The following is a 17256-nucleotide window of genomic DNA, read 5'->3' as shown; positions in this document are numbered from 1 at the left end:
GATTTCAGAGTAGTAGAAATAAATTAGATTTTGTGTCTCATGGGTAGTTGTAGCTACTCTGTATCTAGTGATATGGTATACCTCAAAGTTGTATTATTTGGTGTTGTATAATTTTGCATAGACATGGAACACTCAAGTTCAGAAGACCTGAAATCCGTTTTTGTCAGCCTTGTAAGCTTAAATAAATTACGTAACCTCTCTGAACTTGAGTTTTAAAATAGGGCTATGTATTTTTAAAGAGTTGTAATGCATTTGACAGCTGTTAGTAAACTGCAAGGGATAGAGAAATGGAAAGTACAGTTATATAAGAGACCCTGTTTAAGGCTTTTAATCCTTTGTATTTGTCACTTCTAAATGCTTATTGAATGTACAAATGTATTTCCTGTTAAAGGATTGCAGAAAAGGATAAGCAGATAAAACAGACTGAAGATTCTTTAGCAAATGAACATGATCATTTAACAAGCAAAGAGGAAGAACTTAAGGTACATAATTCTTATAAGTGGCCGCAATAATTTGCAGGACTTGAAGTTGAATTACCCTGAGATACTGTAGTCAATATGACTAAGAATGGAAAATACCCTAGAACTCATTTGAAAATTGTCCATCTCTTTTTCTAAACTACAAAATCCTCTTTAGCTCTCTAAAAAAAAAAGTTCAAAGGGCTTTTTTCACATGATATAATTCATAGTAATTTGAGAAATATGTTAATAGAAATTGATGGTTTCTCTTTCTAAGTTAACTAAGAAATTATAGTTTGAAATCTTTGCTTAAGTCTTAGGTAGAAGAGATGGTTTGCAAACCTCAAAGTCAATTATATTAAATATTTCTAATACTGTTTTTCCTTCGTGTTCCAGGATATACAAAATATGAATTTCTTATTAAAAGCTGAAGTGCAAAAATTACAGGCCCTGGCAAATGAGCAGGTAGATCTTTATTGCTTTTTGAGCATTTACCTCCGAATTTACAGTTTGCCTGTACTTAAAATAAAATTGTGAGCCTCAATTTTATTCATGTAGATAATAAATATAATGGTTGTATTTGGCTTCATGGTATGCTGTTGAAAGCCTCTTCTATTTGACCATGACTCTCACAACGCACCTAGATGATACCATTTTCATGTTGAAATTAAATGTTCATTACAGTGAATTGATGACTTCTGAGTTATCAGAGGAGTCAGTTGAAATAATCTTAATGGTTTATTTTAATTTTTTTGCCATGTAATCCAAAAAGGGTAAAACTTCTTTGGGATAAAAGTTATCAGTGGGAGTAAAAAAGATATTGGATGGCACAAAGTATTACATATTGCTGTACTTTACTCTAAATATATGGAAGTGTAACTTGTTAATATATAAAATATAAAAATAAGTGAAAGAATAGGTTTGAATGTTTCCTGAGAAAGGGTATAATTCTCATCTTACTCCAATTACAGGCTGCTGCTGCACATGAACTGGAGAAGATGCAAAAAAGGTGCTGTAGATAGTCATATGGATTTACATTGAATACAGTTGTTGCAGAAAATATTGTTTATAACTGATAGTTATGCATATAATTTATATCAACTCTGTGTGACGTATTCTAATTTTGGGTTTTCTTTCTCATAGTGTTCGTGTTAAGGATGATAAAATAAGATTGCTTGAAGAGCAGCTACAATGTGAAATATCTAACAAAATGGAAGAATTTAAGGTGTGATTAAACTTATAAACCCATTTTGGTGTGTGATAATTTTCTTAAAACAACCTTGTATAATTTTCAGCTAAAGTGAATCTAGAAATATTACTTTTTATGTGAAATCACTCTGAAACAATGTTCCCATAGTTTATTTGGGGGCTTATCCAAATAATTAATTTTATCTTGGACTTTTTGTCCAGATTATTTTAGCCTGCTTATTCTTTTGATAGACTTGAGATTTATTTTGTCCCAGCTTTTTCTCTGCAGTTTTTAGTTTATGGTTTTATTCTCTACTGTTATTTTGGCTGCCTCCATTGTTGCTGCAATGCTAATCCCTAGTCATGACCAGCCAGTTTGAGGGTGGAAAGTGTTGATTGTTTTTTGTTTGTTTGTTTTTTGATAAAGCTTTCTGATTGTCAGGGTGTATCTCTGCTTGCAATGAAATTTGCATTTTTGTCAGTATATAATTCACCTGTCAATTTATGAGTAATTAAAAAAATAACAGGTTTGAGTTTTCAAAAACCTTATAAATCAGTGCTTTATTTCCTTTTCTCAATAAAACAGTAAATTGAGACTCTTTCTTTCAGATTCTAAATGACCAAAACAAAGCATTAAAATTAGAAGTTCAGAAGTTACAGACTCTTGTTTCTGAACAGGTAAGATTTTTCATGGATTACGAGGTAGAAATGACCAATATATAACAAGAACTGGTTGTTCTTAAATAGTAACCAACTCCCTCATTTTGAGAAATTTTGGTTAAGCTTATGTCTGTCTTTTAATTGCATTTCTGCTCGTCTCATGCTTACTAAATGTGTAAATTAAAAATATGATTTTTTCTTTCTTGAGATGAAACTGTATAAATTAAGAAAAATATGCTTTTTCTTTCTTGAGATGAAGCTAATGTTAAAGTGTTCACAAGTACTCCTCCCTCCCCATATGTGATAGAATGCATTGAAAGAACTTATATTAACCATTTTGATACCTTTTGCTCTCAGGATGAAAGTACTGGGTTAAACTTTTGTGCCCCCCCCCCCCCTTTTTAAATAAGGGTAGCATTGGTTTGAAACCTACTGTAATCACTTGAAAAGCAATGATGTTTACCAGTTTGCTTGACCTTTTTGAGACCTTTCTTTCCAAGTCTTTCATGTGGAGATTATAGGATTGTTAGATGCTTGGAGACGCTTATATAAAGTGCTCAGCCTAGTGCTCTGCATATAGTGGACATGTAAACCTTAATTCCTTTCCTTTAGAATATTTTTTTCCATCTTATCTCCACCCCCACCTTCATCCCCATCCATATAGGGGATGGATGTCTATATTTATACTTCCTGTCAAAACTGTAGCAGCCTGAATATATGTGGCTTCATAAACTAGAGTCCCAGGTATTGACTATGCTCTGGCTATTCCTAAGTGTCACCTTCATACTCCTCTCCAGCACAGCTTTTATTTCTAGTTTTTAAAAATATTAGATGCAACATACTTTTTGTTAGAGCTGAATGTACGTTACTGCAAATAATAGCTCTTCCTTTAGCAGATGCATGTATTTTTTTTTCTTTGAAGTTCACGTTAAAGCAGGTACTGAATTGGTATAAGCTGTCATTAAAAGTATTTTTTGTAACATCAAGAAATGGTCCACTTATCATCTCCTCTTAAATATGATATTAAGTGATTTTGCATAATCTCTATTACTTTGTACATGCACTACCCTTGCAAACTGTAGAAGCCATGTTGAAGGCATGATTTTTCATGTCACATAAACCTAAAATGATATTTGTCTTATTAAATCTTATTATTTCCCTTTGTATAGCTTATCAAAAATGTATTTTATCACTTCTAAGATTTTTGCACCCACAATTTAATACTTCTGAAATCTGGATGTATTTCATAGTCTGGTTAAAGTTTAATTGGCAGCATTTTTAAGTTTTAGTGATACATAAAATACCAGTTGTGAGATGTGACTTGAATTGGATAAAATATGTTGGATGTATCTTTGTTGTGTTAATTCTTATCTGAAAAAGCAGGATGTAGTTTTTATGGTTGGTTACCAGAGATTTTGAAACATACCTCTGTTTCAATAGGTAAAGTTTTAAACTTTCTAAAATTAACTTCATGAAGGTATAACAAATGGCCTAGAAACTTCTGAATCTAACCTAGAATTCCAGTATTAATGCTTAGTTAGGTTTAAACAGAAAACCTGAATCTCTAAATATCAATCTTTTAATTTCTGTTCTATACTAAAAATTGTAATCTCCATCATTAGACAAGTAAAATCACCAGTCTTAAAAGTTTCTTTGCCTGAAAGATATGATGGCCTAAGAATTGGCGTTCTAATATGTAAAATTTCCTATCACATGTGGAATTTAATATTAAAAAATAATCCTCTAATTTCCATCTTATTGAGTCAGCCTTTTATCTCCTACAAGATTTCTGTGTACTTTGTAGATACTCTGTTAAAATAAGAACTTTCAGTATGAAATGGATTTTTGTTATAAATAATAGTTAATATAGTCCACAGAACAAAATTTCATAGCCACATTCTTGCATTTATTTAAAAGAATAATTTGATGAGAGGGGAAACTTATTTTGTGGTACCAATTTAAGATCTGCTGTTAGGTAATTCTTAGAACCTTCTTCTAGTTCTGAAAGCTTTTTTAAAATAGTCTAAAAACGTATGACTCGGTTATGTTTTTGGTTGTGTCTTAACTGTCCCATCTTGGCAGACCAAGGAACCATCTGTTTGGATTTTCTCTAGTCATTTTTATTGCTTTTGCTAGTGAAAGAAGAGATAAAGAGCAGTATAATTTTAATTTCTTTAAATTATGCTTTTAATTTCCACCTTTCTTTAACCCCTTCCTACCCAGCAGTCAGAATTCCAAGTGACAGTTGAAAGATGAACAGTTTAGTTATGTAAAAATTTCAGTCCTTTGCCCCATGGATTCTTGTTTTTATCCTGGAGGAAAAGATTGAGCTTATTGAAGCAGAAACCAGTAATGGTGCCAAGTTGTTGTTTCTTTAGGTGTAGGAAGCAGAAAGACAATAGACACCAGGTAAGGTAACCTGTTTATGCACTAAAGAAGGGAAGGCTCCATTTGGATGTAGGCCTGTGGATGGTCAGATAATGAAAATAAATCACTTAGTAAAAATCTCATTTATTCAGTATAAAGTAAAATTTTTTTGAGGAGGAAGAGGTAGCATTCTGAGATATCCTATTTTTTTTTTTGGAACATTCTGACTTTTTTTTTTTTAAATGGCAAAGGAGCACCCTAACTTTTTATTTTTACTCCTGTAGACTTTTGAGATTCAGATTACTAAGTAAGAACTACAAGGATAGGAATAGTGTTTTCTCTTTTCCCTGATGCCTAATTGTATTGTATTGCAGAAGAATTGGTTATTGTGTAGGAAGTAGTTTTGAAAATCACCCAGGGAGGAAATAATAGGATGGGAAATTTTAGACCAATAGAGTGTAAGGTAGACTATAAATACTGGATAGATGCTAAGCTGGGTCAGTTTTGTGCAGTTGATTATTGATGAGTTGATGACCAAAGAGTACTTGTTAAACAGCAACTTTGTTAAAAGAAAGTTGATTTATCAAATATTTATTTACTAATTGTGTGTATGCCAGCCACTGTGCTGCATGTGGAGGCTACAGAGATGAATGAGAGACTTGGTTCCTGCCCTCCAGAATATATTTTAGTGTGGAGATAGATGTGTAAAATAGAAGTATGATGAATAAAATACTTGAACTATGTGTACTGGCGTGAGAGGAAGAGGTAATGAATTCTGTCTGAAGAATTGATAGTGGAGAGGCTCTACAGAAAGGGGACAGCTAAGCTGGGTTTTGAAAAATGACTATGAGTTTCCCAAACAGCTAAGGAACAATCCAAGCTGAGGGAATAAAGTATTCAAAGTCATGGCAGTGTGTGGCAAAAGTGGTGCATTAAGAATTAGAACTAGTGTGATATTGCAGAAATGCAAAATATGAGGCATAGGGAATAAGGGAAGATTTGCTAGGGTCTAATAGTAGAGGGTTTTGTATATCGTGGTGGAATCATAACTAGGTCTAGCATGTGGGTAAGCCACTAAAGTATGTTACAAGGATGAATGAGTGTTTAGCCTAGCATTCATTTTAGGAAGATGATTCTGGTAACAATGAGGTGTTTGAATTTATTTGGTGGAGAAGTGGGTAGGAGTAAAGGTGTATAATATAACTAATGGATTAAGGTGCAGATAACTTGGACTTAACACTTGTCTTCTTGAGATGGCAGTCCTAGAAAATAAAAATGGACAAAAAATCATCTTGATGAAAGATTTCTAAACTTACCGCTATTTGTTTTTTATAGTTTATAAACCTGATTTAATGTGCCTTTAACAGCTATCTCCTTTCTGATGGTAGTAAATTTTTTTTTCCGCATTTGGAAAGTTCTTCCTATGCCCTTCCTGAAATAATGCTTACAGACTAGAGGCAGGGAGAAGAAATAGGATATTATGATATTTGGAATGAGTAAAGCTGAGGGCCTAAACTTACGCATTGCAGACAAGAGGCTTAATTTTAGAAATATGTAAGAAGTGGAATTATAGGACTTGGATTTGGCATTGGAAAATTAATAGTATTTGTGAAAAATGTCTGTAATCAAATTGAAAAAAGTTTAAGAATTAGCAAAATTAAGAATGAACTTGGATTGTTTATATTTGAAGAATTGAATGAATGTAAAAGGAGGCAGATTCTTATCCTCAAGTTAAGATTTCTTTTATAGTGATTAAAAAGTTACTAATTCAATTTGCCAGCCCATTTTACACTTTATCTTTCTCTGTATCTTTTGTATAGGTGCTTCTCTTCTATCCCCCTCCTTTTTTTTTGAGTTAAATAATTATCTTATTATTAGTATTCTTTACATATGGGTCATCTTCCTAAAATTTGGATCAAATTAAAACCTTAAACAATTTTCAAAGAGTTCTGTTTCTAAAATAGTTTCACCTCATGCAAACTTAGTAAAATTAAACTTTTTGTCTGTGTTTTTGTTTTTGTTGATGGTGTTTTTAGCCTAGTAAAGATGCGGTGGAGCAAATGGAAAAATGGTAAGAGTTTAAAATTTTCATTTTCTGTCTTAATGACTCATTCCTACCAAATTTGAGATGAAAATATTGGCTACATTAATCTAGAGTCTCAGCATCCACTCTGAGAGTGTTATTACTATTGACTGATTGATTTGGAATTCCATTGTGGTTTGTGGATGTCATGCATGGCAGTGATTTCACCTGTTTAGGCTAGCATGTAAGCATATAATACTTGTTATTAGTTATATATTAGTTATTGATGAAGAGGAAGTATCTTAAGACCATAATGAAAGATCCTCAGAAACCTTTCTAGTATGAAAAGTTTATGAGGAATCCGATGGACAGAGGAGTTGATCAAGGCAAAATATCTAGGAATGATATCATTTACCTTGAAAAATAGTTCATATATATGTTTAAATTTATAATTTCAGCATTCAAGAAAAAGATGAGAAGTTAAAGACTGTAGAAGAGTTACTTGAAACTGGACTTATTCAGGTGGCCACTAAAGAAGAAGAATTGAAGGTAAAGAATTTTGTAGATTTGTTTTCTTTGTGGTTAATTTAGAGAACATGAAGGGGGTTCAGTGTATTATATATGGTTTTTTCCAATAGTTTTTTAAACTGATATTAGTTACCAACGTTTTATAAATTTATATTTTTTGTTTCCAGTGAATTTAAGCATTTATTAGAAGTACAAAAGTGTATAATTGATTGTAGCATTCACTGCCTCAATGGGGTGGACCCTATTTTTAGGATTTGTCATATGTGCTTCCCCATTTCCACTCATCCCAAGTATAACCAAATGATAACTAGCAGATTTCATAAGTTCATTAAATGGTAGACTGCAGTTCTAGTGTATGATTATTATTATTAGCCGTAACTAACTAGATTAGAATAGGGTTGTTAGAAGAAATAAGTTCAACAGTGTATTTGAGTGGAGAGAGGGAAATGGCTTATTGACAAAGTGGTATACTATGTGTTTTTGAGATTGTGGGTAATATAACTAGAAATACTTGTAGAGAGAATTAATTAAAAATCCATTTGGCTAATGACTAAAGTTGAAGAGTTGTAGATATTTGGAAGAAGTGGGATTTCTGGAGCTTCCAGAGAGGAAAAGAAGCAGTTAAGGAAAAATGAGAAGCCTAACATAATTTGATTATTTTGAAGCCATCTATTTCTTCAGAAAAAAAAAAAAACAAAAACAAAAATATTTTTGCTTCTGTTTTTTTGACAAAGGCATTAAGAACAGAAAATTCATCTCTGACGAAGGAAGTTAAAGACTTAAAAGCTAAGCAAAATGATCAGGTAATGTTTGCAGTAGAACCTATAACCATTCTCTTTTTGTAATAAACAATGGGCAAACTTATTATATGCAAACATACAAAATCTATTAAGTTTGTCTCCTCCTTTCTCCAAGGTGGAATTAGTCAATTATAATTTTAATCTGTGAATGATTAGTGACTTGATTATCAGTAATAGATGATGCAGTTTACTGAATGCTGATTATCTGCCAGGCGTTATATGGAGCACCGTGTCATTGTTTTGTACTGTAGCAATAAAAAGGTTTCTAGTATACAAATATGAAGTAAGACTAAAACTAATAGTAAAAAAGAAGTTACACCTGAAATTAGACAATTTCTTGGTTATCTTTCTCTTACCTTGTTAGAAGTATTAATTCAATAATTTTAAACGTTTATCTAATCATTTTTCTTTGGCCTACACTTACATAAGTAGCCTTAAAGCTGCTTTTTTTCAGAATGCTATTTGTTTTCATCATTATGGCATTTAAGAATTCTAGAAAGAGGTAATCATTTTCTAAATTTATGTTTCCCATTGGATTTTGGTATAGTGGAAAATTTGATTACGTACTTTTCTATTTCTGACCCATTTATATATTGAACAAATTACTAAGTAGGATATCTTCCTCTTTCCAGGTTCTTTTGCATCACTAGTTGAAGAACTTAAGAAAGTGTAAGTGAAGACATTTTATAAACTTGGTTTTTCTCTTTCACTCATTTCTTAGTACTCATAAATCATCTTTGTTTTGGGGGGCTTTTTTTTTTTTTTGGTGTAATTGGGACAGCTGACATATGTTAGTTTAACCTTCACTTTAGAATTTTTCATTGGTGGAGTAAAGATACTTGGCTGTGCTTTTTCAAATTCTATGTGATTTTAAAAAAGCTATTCCATAATCAACTTATTTTCTTAATTCATGGCATTGAATTGGTAATTTTCTGCGCTCTTCAGTAGCGACTATAAAGGACGGGTTATATGGCTGGAGAGATCAATTCCTTACATATAGCCTCTTCTTGAGTTTTCTGTAAAGTTTGATGTCATAATTGTGCATTAAGTTCTGCACCAGCTTCAGAGCTATAGAAGCCAATATTGTTGACTGGAACTTGATTCTTCGTGTTCTTCAGGGTATAAATCTTATATTCCTTTAGTACTTCTGAAGCAGCATCATCAACAACTTCTTGTATGCATAGGCTTCAGTCATCTGGTAGTTATTAATTGATTTAAATTTCACTCTTTAAGTCCTCATTTAGGAGGAGCTTGAGGTATTTTTTTTTTTTCATCCTTCTGCAAATTCATGGAGATGTTGCTATTCTGCTTAAAATGGGTTGATTTGGAGAGCCTATTCATGATTTGGTATTATTTTTATATCTTAGTTGTTAGATCTTGGTATTTTATTTGAGCTAATATTAAATTTCTTTATCTAAGGATCCATGAGAAAGATGGAAAGATCAAGTCTGTGGAAGAGCTTCTGGAAGCCGAACTTCTCAAAGTTGCTAATAAAGAGAAAACTGTTCAGGTACTGCAACAGAGAGAACTCTGTGTGTATGTGTATGTTTTTGTTTTTTTTCTAAATTAACTTTAGTTCCTACCAGTTAATTTCATATGTTTGTCTGCACATTGCATTTTATGTCAATTTCTATGTTTCCATTGTCCAATCTTGTCTGTTTTGTCATTGTCAAGGATTTGAAACAGGAAATAGAGGCTCTAAAAGAAGAAATAGGAAATATCCAGCTTGAAAAGGCTCAACAGGTAAAAATCCAAGAGCCATAGCATGAAAGATTTATTAGTGTATGTTATTAATGACTCATTTGGTTTTTTCTTGTTACTCAGAAAAAAACTTTTAATAATGTACTGTAAGTATATTGAGTTATGTTTTTAATTTTTTGCCTGATTTGAGAAAGTGTTCTTGATATTTTAATCATATATATATTTTGATTTTTAATTATTAAAGGTTCTTTTCAAGAAAGTTTTCCATATTAACGATGCCTTTTAGTTTGCCAACTAAAAAAACCACAACGGACTTGGGTAATTCAAATCTTTTCTTTTTTAAAATTTCTTTTTCTTTTTTTTTTTAAACTGCATGGACAAACCAAAATGTTTTGTTATAGAATATGTATTGATCAAATTCTGCTTGTACAACAAAGTACACATTTCATTGGGGGATTTCAAAGTTAGATGTGATTGCTGGAAATAGATGGGTTTTGGTGAATTTAATCTGGAAAGGTTTCTTTGAAAAACGGGTGCAATTGCATGGAAGACATGACTCATTCATTCATCCATCTGGCAGTAAGATTCAACAATATTGACTGGGTTCCTCTCACTTGTCAAGCACTATACTAGTGACTGGAGATAATGTGTTGGGCAAAACATGGTATAATGAAAAGATATACTCCTGTAACATACATTGAGAGTTCAGGAAAGGCTGGGCCTGAGAAACTGCAGTCTAAGCCAAGATTTGAAGGGGGTATGAAGGAGTAAGCTGGGAAGAGAGTGGGTGATCTGAGGTACTGTTGGACTGTGAATGATGAGAAACTGAGATTAAAGGAGACAGTATAGAGTACTATTGAAAGAGTACTTGGCCTTGAAGACCAGAATGGAGAAAAAGTCTAATGTGGGATGGAGATATGTAGAGAGATACTATTCTAATTGTCACAATTTTGGAACTATCATGTTATTTAGACTTACTCTTTATAACCATCTTCCTTGCCCTGCACCCCTCCCCACTTCTGATATTTTTAATTTGTTATTCTTACAGTCACTGGAGTCAAGGAAGGTGAAATCAAAACACATCTCATTTTGGCATAAGTAATTCATCTAGGGTCTTTGTAATTTGAGGTGTACATGTATTAAATAAATGTCATCATAAAGCTTAAGGTAATTTGAAAGGATTATGAATTGCTTTTTTTGTCCTTTGTGTTTATTTCAGTTATCTATCACTTCTCAAGTTCAGGAGCTTCAGAACTTGTAAGTATCATTTCTTTCTTTTCTGCATTAATATTTCTGTTCCACTAGTTAAATGCAATTATAATGAAAGTCGTAGCTTCATTTTATTTGATTTCAAATAATATTTTAGAAAATATCAGTTTATAACTCAAAAAGCCTTAGGTGCAGTTTTAAAAGTTTTTCCTTAGGATTTAAAGTACAGGTTTTTATTTTGTTTTATTTTTCTGAGGATGGGTTGAGAAGTCTTATTTTTCATGATTTGTAATGTAAATATGACCTTAGGTGGAAATGTTGCTTTTTGATCATTTTATTTGGAAATTTTTTATTAGAGAAGATGTAAGTTTACAAAAAAAAATGCAGAAAATAGAGTTCTTGTATACTTCCCTCACACATGTAGTTTTCCCCCATTATTAACACTTCACATTACTGTGTTCCTTTGCTACAGTTGATGAAACGTATTATCATAATTGCACTATTAACTATAGTTTGTAGTTTACATTATGGTTTACTGATTGGGTTGTACAGATGTATGATTATTTAAAACATTTTATTCTAGTAATATATATATATATATACAACCTAAAATTTCTCCCCTTAACCACAGTGTAGTTCACTGGTGTTAGTTTCATTCACAATATTGTGCTACCATCACTAGCATCCATTACCAAAATTTTCCATCACCCCAAACAGAAACTATGTATCAATTAAGCATGAGCTCTCCATTCCCTACTGTTTCAGTTTCTGGGCTGCTAGAACAAATACTATAAAATGGTTGGCTTAATAACAGGAATTTTTTGGCTCATGGTTTCAGAGGATAGAAGGCTTGCTTCCACCTGGGCTTAGTATCTTACGATTCACATTTCCCTAATGGCTAATGATGTTAAGCATCTTTTCATATGTTTATTGGCCATCTGTATATATTCTTTGGAGAAATGCCCGTTCAACTCTTTCGTCCATTTAAAAATTGGGTTGTTTATTTGTGTTTTTTTGAGTTGTAGGAGTTCTTTGTGTATTCTGGTGTTCTGGATATTAACCCTTATTGCATATGTGGTTTCCAAATATTTTACATCATTATATAGGTTGTCTTTTTACTTTCATAATGAAGTGTTTGCACAAAAGTTTTTAATTTAGATGAAGTCTCATTTATCTATTTTGTCTTTTGTTGCTTGGGCTTTTGGTGTAAAATTTAAGAAACCATAGCCTAACACAAGGTCCTGGAGATGCTTCCCTATGTTTTCTTTCAGGAGTTTTATAATTTTGGTTTTATATTTAGGTCTTTGATACATTTTGAGTTAATTTTTGTTTATGGCATGAAGTAGGGATCCACCTTCATTCTTTGCATAAGGATATGGAGTTTCCCAGCACCATTTGTTGAAGAGACTATTCTTTCCCAATTGAGTGGACTTGGCATCCTTGTCAAAGATAATTGGCCATAGATGTGAGGGCTTAATCATAGGTCCATATGTGTGTCCTTAGGACAGTACCATGATTAGTGTGGCTTTTTTTCCCCTTTTGTAAATGGAGTTTTATTGAGATATATTCACACACCATACTAACCATCTGAAGTATACAATCACTGGCTCACAGTATGATCACATAGTTGTACATACAGCACCATAATCAATTTTAGAACATTTTCATTACTCTAGAAATTAAAGAAAACCCAAATCCTCCTATTCACCCCTCCTCATTATTGACACATAGTATTGGTATAGTACATTTGTTACTTTTGATGAAAGAGTATTAAAATACTGTTGACTGTAGTCCATAGTTTGCAATAGGTACATTTTTTCCCCATAAACCTCTTGTATTAGTTAGGGTTCTCAAGGGAAAAGAATCAACAAGAAATAACTAAATATAAGATTTTTAAAAAGTATCTTATGCAACTGTGGGGATGCACGAGTCCAAATTCTGTAGAGCAGGCAGCAAACTGGCAACTCCAGTGAAGGTGTTTGATGAACTCCTCAGGCAGCCAACTGGCAACTCCGATGAATGTATTCGATGAATTCCTCAGGCAGTGAACTGGCAACTCTGATGAATGTGTTCAAGAACTCCTCAGGAACTGCTTCGTTGACTAGCTGAAGAAGTGAAGGTCCACTGTCTGTCTCACTTAAAAGTCTTCAACTGATTGGATTAAATCCAGCTGATTGAATTTTCTCATTGTGGAAGACACATCCTTCATTGATGGAATCAGTCACAGCTGCAGCCAATTGGCGATTTAATAAATCAGCCTTCTGGTTTATTAACCAGCCACAAATGTCCTTGCAGTAACTGTTAGGCCATTGCTTGCTTGCCCAGACACCCGGATGCCATCACCTGGCCAAGTTGACACATGAACCTAACTATTATTAACTCCTTCTGATAGTGTCATACATTTGTTTGGTTCATGAAAGAACTTTTTTGTGTTTGTCCAGTTAATCATGGGCATTGTAGTTTGGCTTTTTAATAAGTTTTAAGATTGGGAAATGTGAGTCCTCCAATTTCATTCTTTTTCAAGATGGTTTTGGCTATTTGGGGACCCTCACCCATCCATATAAATTTGGTGATTTTTATTTCTGCAAAGAAGGTTGTTGGAATTTTGATTGGGATGGTATGGAATCTGCAGATTGCTTTGGGTTGAGTTGACATTTTAACAGTGTTGTCTTCTAGTTGATGAACACGGAAGCTCTTTCATTTATTTATGTGGTCTTTGCTTTTTTTTCAGCGGTGTTTTGTAGTTTTCTGCATGCAAGTCCCTTATATCCTTGGTTAGATTTATTTCTTGATATTAGATTTTTAGTTGCTGTTGTAAATGAAATTTTTTTCTTGATTTCCTCTTCAGAGTGTTCATTATCAGTGTATACAAACTATTGATTTTTGCGGGTTAATCTTGTACCCTGCTACTTTGATGAATTCATATATTAGCTCCAGTTTATTAGTTTTCTAGAAAAATCAGTGGTTTTTTTCAGGATTATCTGTATATTGGATGATGTCATCTGCAAATAGGAGAAGTTTTACTTCTTTTCCAGTTTGGATGCATTTTATTTCTTTCTCTTGCCTAATTACTCTGGCTAGAATAGAATTTCCAGTACAGTGTTGAATAACTGTGATGATCGTAGGCATTCTTGTCTTGTTCCTGATCTTAGAGGGAAAGCCTTTAGTCTTTCAACATTAGTACGATGTTAGCTGTGGGCTTTTCATATGTTACCTTTATCATCTGATAAAGTTTCTTTCGATTCCTGGTTTTCTAAGTGTCTATCAAGAAGGGGTGCTGGATTTCTTAGGTATCTTTTCTGTGTCCATTGAGATGATCATCTGTTTTCCCCTTTATTTCTGTTAATGTGGTTTATTACATTAATTGATTTTCTTATGTTGAACCACTCTTGCATACCTGGGATAAATCCCATTTGATCGTGGTGTGTAATTCTTTTAATGTGTTGTTGGATTCAGTTTGCTAGTATTTTGTTGAGGAATTTGCATCTGTATTCATAAGGAATATTGGTCTGTAATTTTCTTGTATCTTTATCTGGCTTTGGTATTAGGGTGGTGTTGGCCTTACGGAAAGAGTTATGGGGTGTTCCCTCTCCTTCAGATTTTTGGAAAAATGGGAACAGGATTGATGTTAATACTTCTTCGATTGTTTGGTAAAATACACCTGTGAAGCCATCTGTTCCTATGCTTTTCTTTTTTGGGAGGTTTTTAATTACTCACTCAATCTCTTTACTTGTAATTGGTTATTAGTAATGGATTTGTTGAGATCTTCTATTTCTTCTTGAGTCATTGTAGGTAGTTTCTGTGTTTCTATGAATTTGTCTATTTCATCTAGGTTTTCTAATTTGTTGGAGTACATTTATTCAGGTAGTCTTTTATCCTTTTTATTTCTGTGGTGTCAGTAGTAATGTCTCCCCTTTCATCTGATTTTAGTTATTTACGTCCTGTCTCTTACTTGGTTTCTCTAGTTAAAGATTTGTTGATTTTATTGATCTTTTCAAGGAATCAACTTTTGGTTTCATTGATCCCATCTAACATTTTTTAAATTCTCTATTTCGTTCATGTTCACTCTAGTCTTTATTTCCTTCCTTCTGCTTGCTTTGTATTTAGTTTGCTTTTCTTTTTCTAGCTCCTGCACTTGTGAAGTTAAGTGTCTGAAGTGAGATCTTTCTTCTTTTTGATGTAACCATTTTAGAGCTATGGATTTTCCAACTCAGCACTGGCTTTGCTGCTTTGCATAAGTTTTGGTATGTTGTGTTTTTGTTCTCATTTGCCTCAAGATACTTCTTAATTTCCCTTGTGATTTCTTTGACTCATTGGTTAAGAGTGTGTTGTTTAATTTCCATGTATTTGTGAATATTTCAGTATTGATTTTTTAGCTTCATTCCATTAGGGTTGGAGAAGAAACATTGTATGATTTCATTATTTTTGAATTTCACATTGGAATTGTGACTTAACATGTGGTCTGTCCTGGAGAATGACCTACATGCACTAGAGAAGAATGTGTATTTTGCCACTGTTGAGTGTTCTGTATATTTCTGTTACGTCTATTTGGTTTATAGTATCTTTCAAGTCTTCTGTTTCCTAATTGCTCTTCTGACTGGAAGATCAATTATTGAAAATGGTGTGTTGAAATCTCCTACTTTTTTGCTGTGCTTGTTACAACGTATATCTTTTTTTTTTTTTTTTTACAACGTATATCTTTTTACATTATATGTCCAAAACTATAGACTTATAATTTGTATGCATTTGATATTTCAAACCTGTAAGAAGTAAAAAATGGAGTTACATATCAAAAAATGTTACAATAAAACTGATATTTATAATTAACACATAGGGTTATCTTTATCAGAGTTTTTTTCTTATAAAGCTGCAATCCACTGTTGACTAGCTATTCCTCTCAGTCTGAAGATCTCCCTTTAGCGTTGCTTTTTGGACTGGTCTAGTGGTGATGAACTCCCTAAGCTTTTGTTTTCTAGGAATGTCTTATTCTCTTGCTCATTTTTGAAAGACAGTCTCACTGGATATAACATTTTTGATTGGTAGTTGTTTTCTCTCAACACTAAGTATTTCAACCCAAACTCTGGGATTTTGTCCTTCAGCTTTCTCTTCCTTAGGTGTGTACATAGCTAGTGATAAGTACAAAACAAACTAATGCTTATAATACATTTCACAGTCTTTGCAAATTGGCTTTGCATTGGCTGGTGCTCGTTTTTGGAGTTTAACCCTTCTATGAGGAAGGTAGGCTAAGGCGAAAGTAAAGTTTAGGTTTCTGTCTGTCTTTCTGAGACTGTGTTTTGTCCTGGGCTTGTGCTAACTTGTGGTCTTAGGAAATCCCCCGTTTATTGGAACTTCAGAATCCCCCCCTAGTCCTTATGAAATAGCTGCTTTTGTTTTCAGGGCAAGTTCTAGGTGGGTGAAGCAGAGATGAGTTACTTGGTTCAGTCGTTCATGTTGCTACCTGATAGATTGGCACTGACATACAGGTACTGCAGTGTGTATGTAGGGTTTACTCTGTTTCCTGTGAAACAGGGCCAAGGATCCACAGTGGAAGCACTTTGGAAGAGTTTGGAGTAGGGGCCTTATGGATGCCGAGAGTTTCTCCTAGTGTTTTTATAGCTGCATTTTCTTGATTTGGCACTGGCTCAGTTATTGTAACCCTTTAACTAACCCCCCCATCCCCCCACTGCCATGGAGTCTTCGTGAATACAGCTCTGCCAGCTTTTGCTAGTTGTTCAAAGATTCTGTGGGGAAGTGGTACCCTGCAGCGTCTTACTTTACCATCTTGGTCAACTGGAAGCCCTCCATTTTAATAGCTGCTGTGAGATTGTCTATATATTTCATAGCCAAACCAGTGGTAACAAGCTGTTTAAATTTGGTAGTATTAATGTAAACAAGATCATAGTGGATTTGAGTAGGGCTACCCTAATTTTTTCAGTAGTTGCATTTTTACTGATATATACAACTGTTTTATTTAGTCATATAGTATTTCTTAATTTGATTATGTCTCAGAAATCTTGTGTGCTTTTAATACTCAAGACATTTAGTGAAGGATAATACCACTAAATAATAGCGAATTTTAATCAGTTTGGCTGAGTACTTCTTAAAATATACTTTTCCAGTCTTCAGTGTTTTATGTTAATGGAATATTTTCATTTACAATTCTTATTGTCAGATTAAAAGGAAAGGAGGAACAAGTCAATACCATGAAAGCTGTTCTGGAAGAGAAGGAGAAGGACTTAGCTAATAGAGAGAAATGGTTACAGGTGAGAAGTTAAAGACAAAAGTAGAGAACACCTTTTTGATACTTGAATATCAGTTAAAT

General features: G+C 33.2%; 1 protein-coding gene across 12 annotated transcripts in view; it reads left to right on the top strand.

Annotated features, from left to right (window-relative positions):
- The window catches only part of KTN1 (kinectin 1), a 152161-nt gene that overhangs the window by 91456 nt on the left and 43449 nt on the right, over window positions 1–17256 (top strand). For 9 of the 12 annotated variants that reach the window (XM_037832652.1, XM_037832651.1, XM_037832647.1 and 6 more), the window contains exons 14-26: window positions 392–482; window positions 855–923; window positions 1430–1467; window positions 1602–1683; window positions 2256–2324; window positions 6710–6744; window positions 7155–7245; window positions 7959–8029; window positions 8658–8693; window positions 9444–9534; window positions 9699–9767; window positions 10945–10982; window positions 17107–17197. In XM_037832652.1, coding sequence (XP_037688580.1) covers window positions 392–482; window positions 855–923; window positions 1430–1467; window positions 1602–1683; window positions 2256–2324; window positions 6710–6744; window positions 7155–7245; window positions 7959–8029; window positions 8658–8693; window positions 9444–9534; window positions 9699–9767; window positions 10945–10982; window positions 17107–17197 — 871 coding nt within the window. The remainder of the gene's footprint in view (window positions 1–391; window positions 483–854; window positions 924–1429; window positions 1468–1601; window positions 1684–2255; window positions 2325–6709; window positions 6745–7154; window positions 7246–7958; window positions 8030–8657; window positions 8694–9443; window positions 9535–9698; window positions 9768–10944; window positions 10983–17106; window positions 17198–17256) is intronic. The other 3 variants (XM_037832646.1, XM_037832656.1, XM_037832650.1) reach the window with 1 other exon arrangement.

The sequence above is a fragment of the Choloepus didactylus genome, chromosome 4 (assembly GCF_015220235.1).
Source record: "Choloepus didactylus isolate mChoDid1 chromosome 4, mChoDid1.pri, whole genome shotgun sequence".
NCBI classification, from domain to species: domain Eukaryota; kingdom Metazoa; phylum Chordata; class Mammalia; order Pilosa; family Megalonychidae; genus Choloepus; species Choloepus didactylus.
Note: the sequence above shows the minus strand (reverse complement) of the source record. Positions and strands in the feature narration are given on the sequence as shown.